Source organism: Crocodylus porosus, unplaced genomic scaffold (genome assembly GCF_001723895.1).
Source record: "Crocodylus porosus isolate Cpor-Errol unplaced genomic scaffold, CroPor_comp1, whole genome shotgun sequence".
Classification (NCBI taxonomy): Eukaryota; Metazoa; Chordata; order Crocodylia; family Crocodylidae; genus Crocodylus; species Crocodylus porosus.
The window spans coordinates 12,402,420-12,410,346 of record NW_017728927.1 but is presented as its reverse complement, the minus strand read 5'-3'; the positions used below and the strand labels follow the sequence as shown (position 1 = coordinate 12,410,346).

Below are 7,927 nucleotides of genomic sequence, written 5' to 3'. Positions count from 1 at the left end.
TAGGTATGCTGCTGGTTCTTCCTCCCCAGGTACAGCACCTTGCACTTGTCAGTGTTGAATCCCATCCTATTCTCATCTGCCCACCCCTGTAACCTGTCTAGGTCCAATTGCAGCCTATTCCTCCCTTCTAGCGTGCCCACATGCCCCCCACATTTTAGTATTGTCAGCAGATTTGAACAGGATGCTTTTTACCCCCTCGTCCAAGTTGCTGATGAAGATGTTGAACAGTGCAGTCCCGAGGACCGAGCCCACATCCCACTGCCCACATCCCTCCAGGTCGAATAACACCCATCCACCACCACTCTCTGGGTGCGGCCCTCCAGCCAGTTGGCGACCCATTTGACTGTGTGGGTGTTGACACCACAGCCCCCAGTTTCTTAATGAGAACAGGGTGAGAGACAGTGTCGAAGGCCTTCCGAAAGTCCAGAAAGACTACGTCCGCTGCTACCCCTGCGTCTAAGGATTTGGTGACCTGGTCATAGAAGGCCACCCGGTTGGTCTGACAGGACCTGCCTCTAACTCAATACTCAAACTATCCTTTCTTCTGCAATTTTGCCATCTGTTAGCCATTCCTGGTAATGTCTCCCTCCTATTTCACAGCATGGCAGACTTTCCTCTAGCTAGAAAACTTAACTCAGGTGTAGTAATATAAACTCAGGTGCAGAAATGGCTGACAGCAAAGTATTAGAGGCACTGTCAAGATACGCGAGAAGGCTAGTTTTGCTTGATGAATCCAAGTAAGAGACACACGTTTAATGATCATGACTACAGCACTGATGATGCAATATCTTTTGACAATTTTGACTATTTTTGCCTCGTTTGGTTGTTTAAACTTTATGTGTAATCTAGCAAATTAGTGCACATTCCCCTAGTTATATTTGTTTTTGCTTTCATCTTAAACTGAATAATATTAGGAATGCATCTAGTTTCTCTTTATTGGGAGAAAAATGTGTGTTGTGTTTTATGTGGTGATGTGCCATAGCATCTGTATCCCCCTTTTCAAAATCCTAGAACTGCCCAATGAGGCGGGCCCATGATGCACTGCCAGGAAGGAGGCGATAATCCCAGGTCCTTAAAAAGCAGACCTCATACTTCAGCCTGCTGCTGTCACTAAAAGAGAACAGTCAGAAGAGTCCTAATTGACAAGCTAAAAGATAAACCTGAGCAAAGATCTTATAATGTTGATAATATTTTTCAGTTGATGATCAAGAGAAGAATATTCACGCATCAGTTGCACTGCAGTTCAGAAATGAAGTGTATTCAGCATAGCTCTAGAGAAAAACAGTTGAACTGACTTCAGGTGTTTTCCCAGTTTACTTGTGCTCAGGATTCAGAATTTGCCTGACAAAATATTGTAAAAAGATTTCTTTTTTGCTGCTTCAGACCTTTAGGAAACTGCCTCTTCCACTCGAAGTTATTAAAACAGCATGCAGAAATCCAGATACAAATCTGGAAAGCCATTAAAAAAAATCCAGAAATCTATTAGACCCCACCATATCTATTAGCAGTATGTGAAATGCTAGGCTGTTTCCCCTCTGCTTTCTCCCAAATTGCATGTGCATACAAAATAATCTATTAACTGTTAACTGCTTTTCTATATGTTCTACCATACAACCTTACCATAGGCATACAGCAAAAGCTTTAAACATTTAATTTCTACTGAAGTTGAAAGCTCACCAGTAAATGACCTGTACCTACAAAAGTCAGTGGGAGTCTTCAGTGTGTTTTGGATGAGGTGCAAATTCTGCTTTTCCCACAAAAAAGTACTTTTTGTGTTTAGGATCTTTAACCCCAGCAGGACCGAGTGTACTTGACAGTGTTTGTTAACAGAGCTCACAGCTTTCCCTGACACTTGCACACCCACAAAGTATCTTTGTAGAGACCTAAACTGACCTTAGGGATCACAACAAAGGCGTGTGTCAGTATTACCCAGTTTTGCTTTACCCAGATTCATTCACTGACACCACAGTTAATTGCATCTCCAGTAACGAGCACATGGTGCTATGTATATTTGTTCTTACAATCAAAGTAGGACAGTAAACATGGTTTCGCATTTCTGATGACTTTTTAGTGACGACTCCTCTTTTTTGTAGAGTTACTAAACAGCCTCTCAAAAAGATGGCACTACAAATTGATGCCTCAGATGGCAGATTAGATTCAGCAGGACTTTTATAACAAGAACAAGAGCTTTATAAAATGTGCTAAGCTTGTCATATGAAAAATGTAGGGGCTGTACCTGCCAGTGACATTTGAAATGCAAACACCCTATTGTTTTCAGCAAATAGTTTCACATGTGGATTCAAGGCAGGTTATGGTACTCACTAAATTATGTCACTTCTGGAGCCCAGAGATTGGGCAGAAGAATACGGAGGGTGAGAGATGCTTTGATTCAAAGTTTGAAAAGCACATTTAACTGAATCCCACATGACAATGCCCCAGCAAGAAGTGATTCACTGACTAAATGCAGGAAATTCATGAAATGGGCATAACCCAGTTTTGCCAAAACTGTGGTTTAAATAGATAGGCATGCGTTGTATTCCCTTTTTGCCTGCAAGGCGCTAAGTGAAAGGGGGCATAGGGAATGAAAAAAGTGGCTGAAGAAGCCAGAATGAAGACTCTCTTATTACTCATTGGATCTGTGCCACAGATACCAATTATATAAACCTGACAGAACCTATTATAATTCCAGAGTCCTTGAACAAATCATAAGCAGAAAGGTTACCCTCCTGGAAAGGTTCATCCCCATTAAAACTACTGACCCAGGCAGGAGGGCAAAGGCAGCATTAGTGAGAGAGTATGTGGGAGGGGGTGGGGGGGAAGAGACTAAAGCTGGTTTTGCAAGCACACCTGTGAAAATCCCATCATTTGTACTGAAAAGGAACAAGCACTATAAAACTCAGCAAAAAAAGGGTAGCATCTTGTGGACCCAAGCCAGTTCCCGCAGAAATTCATGGGTAAAAACAGTACTGCTGAAATCAATGGCAATTTCCCACAGATGTTAGCAAAGGCAGGATTTTGCCCTTCATGGTTTCAGAGGTGCAAGATCAGGCCCCATGTTTCTTGCTCTGCTGCACTTCCAAATTTCTATCATACACATGTTACTTATTAAGCACAATGTAAGAGGCCAAAAATCAGGTCCCTTATGACCATGCAACCGTAATAACTTCAGTGAAAGTACTGCCCATGACCAGAGAAGACTGATATCTTAGGCACTGAGAACCTGTCTGAACCAAGACAAGAATAGACGGGGGGCAGGAGGTTAAAGAGTGGCTGGTTTGTCCTTTCTCAACCACAGGAACATAGGATCAGAGGAAACCCTCACACTCACAGAAGCTAGTGTCCTGGTACCACATGGCCTATTTATTAGTCCCCTTGTGCCAATCTTGTCCTGCAACTACAGAAGCACTTTCTTCTACCCCCTCTTAAGTGAGTGTGCGGTCTGTCAGGGGGTGCACCAGCGCTCTCAGGGAGTACCCATGCACCCCCGTGCACCCTCTATGCATCGCCACTGTCTTAACCTGAAATAGTCTGGCTTATAGAGTACGAGCCTTCAAGATGTCAAATTGAAGAGGTTTCTTCTCAGCCAGAATCCAGCCTAAAACTGCAAGTGTAACTCAGGAGACCATGCCAGCTGGTGTCACTGGATGTAGCTTTTACTCCTGTACCTAGATCTCTGAAACTAAGCAAAACAGTGCAGAAAAAAACAGGTGGGCTCTCCAAAGCTGAACTGCCACAACGTCTTTGTAAGAGTGGTGCCCATGCCACTGCTTTAGTGAGGAAAGCCTTCACCGTTGGGATGTCATAATCCAAGGGATTTAATAGGACCAAAAACTCTTGGGGGTGAAGAAAGCAGAAGTTCTTATATAGGAGTATAGAGAGGCCAAGATACAGTGAAGTCACTTTCTAGTTTCTGTATTATTTACCACATTTCTTGGTCAGTGGCAGAAAGAAGCGACTTCCTCTCTTTTTACCATTTTCCCGGGACATTTTGCACTAAACTGTTCCCTTCATCTGCCCACCACCCACTCCAAACACTCAGCTCTGAGCCCTGCTGCAACCAGCAGAACCTGCAAAGGAAAGAGGAAGCACCAACACTGCAGCATTTCCTCCGACTCCTCTGCAAGTATCAGTGGGGATGCTGAGACAGCCTACAGCTGAGCAACCTCCCCGTGGGCTCCTATCCCCAAAAGCAGGGCAGCCTCAGCAGTACGTTATACTGGGAGCTACAGGAGAGAAACTGCTGCAAAAAATCTGGGGAAGCCAATGGAGAAATGACCAAACAGCAAGAAGCCTGGCGACGGGGAAAATGGATAGAGAGACTAGGTCAGACCTTGGAGACAAGTGGGAGGAAAGACCTGGGAAGGACACAGAGAGAAACCGGGGGGAAAGCAGAACAAACACTTGTGGGGAGAGAGCCATATCAGAGGCTGCACTGGTGTGCAAATGTGAGCAGAGATGTGGCTCTGGTGTGTTAAGGGAGGTGAGAGATAAGGGAGGTACGAGAAGGCCGCACATATGTGTTGGTGTGAGAGAAAGTGGGGGTGGCAGGAGGCTGTTTGTTGTGCACGATGGGCTGTGGGGGTGGCCCAAGAGTGCGAGCTGGAAGGAGCCTGCAGGCATGTGCCAGTGGTTATCACGGGGCAGGAGCTTCCTGAGCAGATGCTGCAAGTGAGGATGGGGATGCAGGGAAGCAGCAGGAGCGTGGCAAGCTGGTATTCTGGGGGGAGACCCCAGCAGTGGTGCAGGGGCGTTCTGCAGAGCGGGCAGCAGCGTGTGGGAGAGATGGGGGTAGGAAGTGGGAGTACATGTGAGAAGCCACTGAAGAGATGGGAAAGGGGAACACAAGAGAGAAAAGGAGGAAATCATAGAGGGGGAAGGGTGAACAATTATGCATGTGGGGGAGAGGTAGCTAGCCAGGATAGTCAGGATAGAGGTGCACCTTATAGACTAACTAAATCAGAGCTGCAGCTTGATGGAAAATGGACAAAAAAGTGGTGAGACGCTACTCAGAGACACACCACGGCCAAAGAAGGCAGAGCCAAGGAAGCGGGAAGAAGCAATACACAGGGAGAACATGTTCAGAAAGGTGTTACTGCTTCCTAGGAAAAGCGTGAGCCCCCAGCAGACAGCGCATGGGGAGCCCGAGCCAGTCACTTTCCTTCCCTTCCCCCCACCCCGTGACATTTTGGTAAGCTCTTGCCCCTACGACTGTGGGCCTGTCTGCTCCTTCTCTGCAACCTGGGCTTCAAGTACCTGTGTCTGCGGAGTGGAACGAGACCTGTGGAGCCTGCACAGATGCGAGCAAAGACATTCAAGAAATAAAAAGAGTGAAACGGGAAGCTGCCAGGACCAGGCGGGTGCTGTCCTGCCTGCCAGTGGGGTGGTGCTGGCCTTTGGGCCGCTCTCCTTACCTTGGGTGCTCATGAGTGACTGAGCTCGCGGCTGGGCTGCAGCTGCTGCAGGGTGAAGGTCGCTAGGTCGCCTCCATGCACTTGTCCTTTCCCCTCCCCAGGAGCTCCAGTGAGGTGAGCCGGGCAAGGGAAAGGGCCAGGACTCTTTGAAGAGCCAGGGGTTGAGGGAGGAGAGGGGGGAACGGAGAGACTCAGGAGGCAAACGCGCCCGTGTCGGAATGAACAAAGGACGACACAGAAAGTAAGAAAAAGTGTGTCAGAGGCTGGGAGGGGCGAAGGAGGAAAATGCAAAGATCTGACAGGAAACCAGACTATAAATCTGCTCACAGTTTGAAAAAAAAAAACCATTCTGCTCCCTAGTGATACTGGCTGCTTGCAAATGCCTCTGCACACAGGTGAGAGCAGAGCCCAGGGGCAGCACAGGAAGCAAAGAAAGGGACGTCTGTCCTCAAGCCAAAAAGCAACCAGATAGCCTCAGCAGCTGCACAAACTCCAAGTCCAAGGCCAGGCAGAAGATTTACCTCGCCTGCCTGGCCTCATAGCTGAGATCCTCTGTGTCTCCCAGTCCTCAGAGCCTACAGCCGCTCCCCTTCGATGCAAAGGCAGAAGTGCTGAATACCAGCAGGCAGGTCCTGCCCCCTGCCTAGCACCAAGAGACAGCCCTTCCCTGACCGCTGTGCTGCCCAGGGAGGGCAGGGGAAGGAAGGAGAGGGCGGGGAGAGGGAGGCGGAGGAGCATCCACAGTGCTCCCTGCTCTGCAAAGAAAGTACTCAGAGCAGCAGTTTTAGGCAGGGGGTGTTGGCTTCTCCTGCTTGCCCAAGCATTTCAGGGGCCTCTCCAGGTGCTAGCCAAGTTATTGACTCTTCTCACTGCTGTTTCTAAGAAAGGAACGTTAAATGTGGCAATATTCATCCAGGTTTTTTTATTTCGTTAGGTTGTTGGTTTTTTTCCAACAACTTTTTTCCAGCGAACAGTCCCTGCTGATATTAATAGGCTGTGGAGCCTTGCCCTGCAGAACCCATGGAGGCCGAATGCTGGGCTGAGGGCTGAGGGCCAGACCTGGGCCAACCTACATACAGGGGGATCACAGCGGACCTTCACCATCCAGCACACAACTAAGAAGCTTTTTACCAGAGGCACAGACAACTGGGGGGGCAGGGGGGGATTTTCCTCCCTCTCCTTCCCTTCCCTTGCTGCTGTTTGTGACGGGCTCACACCCAGCACTGCTGCCCCAGCATCATGGGCATGCTCTGGGCCCCTGGCTGTGTCACACCTGGCCTGCTTGCCCGCCATGACTTGATATGTCAAAATGACCCTGTGCTTGCCTGGATGTGATCCAGTGGTCCTCTGTGAGCTGGATGTGACTGTAGATGTGTCTTCTGTGGGACTCCTCCCCTACACCCCTGCCCTTTCCGCTCAGGTGTTTTTGCTGTTTGTTCAGACATCGGAGGCATTTGTCACATGAGCTGCCCCCACAGTATTAGGCTGTAGTCTGCGTCTGTCCCTGGCTCAGGTTAATGTAGGAACATAAAAGAATGACAACTAAACAGATAAGATAAAACAGCTCAGCTTGGCAGCCAGGCAGGACACTGGTGCCTCGCTGCCCCCAGCTTCTTCCCCCTTTTGGGGGCACGAGTTACTCCAGGCTTTACATCCCCTCTTGTCTTCTTATTGGACCCTTTGTGTCCCTTGGCAAGGTTGCCCCGTGCTGGTAACCTGCCAGCAGTATTTCTTTGGTGGTCCTGGTGGGCACCGTACTCACTGCAGCCCCATGGGCCTCCTTCAGGTGAGGCGCAGCTGGCTTCTCAGCTACTGCGTGGTGATGCACCTGGCCTGTGCCTCCTTCCTTCGCCCAGCGCCAAGGAGAGCATTCCATGCTTCGGCAGTGGGGAGAATAGCCAGACCCATTTCCTGTCCCTCGGCTGCCATACCCTCTTACCCCTTTCCACACCCTTTTGGCCCACTGCCTTGGGGCTCCAGGCTAATCAAGAGTGCACTTCTGGCTGGCACAGTGCCAGCTCAGCCACATGGGCTCTGTGCATCCATGCTACCGTGGGCAGGCGAGTCAGGCAAGGGCCTGTCACACTGGCCTAGCACAGCTGGTGGACAATACTCAGCACTAGAGTCCTATCCCTACTGCCATCCTCCCCCAGGCATGCCCAAACAGAGCCCCTCTGCAGCTAGTGAGCCCACATTGTGCTGCCACTACCATGGACTCCACAGATGCTGATGTTCTTCCATCAACACCTCAGCAGGACCCACGGACCCAAGTGACACACAGACATTTCACTGACCTCTGCAGCTGCAGTAAGGTGGGGAAAAAGGAAAAAAGGAGCCTTTGGAAGAGGAGGGTGTGTATGCGCCAGGGTGGGGATGGGGGAACAGGTGTAGGAAGAGAGGGAGAGCACATGCATGTGCATGTGCATGTGCATGTGGTGGGGGGAAATAAGAGAGATGCTGCAAGAGGGGAGAATTCAAAAAGACTGGGAATGAGGAACATAGCTGGGAGAAGACAG

General features: G+C 49.2%; 1 protein-coding gene across 3 annotated transcripts in view; it reads right to left on the bottom strand.

The window, feature by feature from the left end:
* CARD11 (caspase recruitment domain family member 11) overlaps positions 1 to 6,056 on the bottom strand; it is a 56,486-nt gene extending 50,430 nt beyond the window's left edge. For 2 of the 3 annotated variants that reach the window (XM_019542018.1, XM_019542022.1), the window contains exon 1: positions 5,933 to 6,056. In XM_019542018.1, coding sequence (XP_019397563.1) covers positions 5,933 to 5,951 — 19 coding nt within the window. In that variant the 5' untranslated portion in view covers positions 5,952 to 6,056. Of the gene's footprint in view, positions 1 to 5,411; positions 5,720 to 5,932 lie in introns of those variants that run through there. The other variant, XM_019542019.1, reaches the window with a different exon arrangement.
* Positions 6,057 to 7,927: the final 1,871 nt, after the last annotated feature.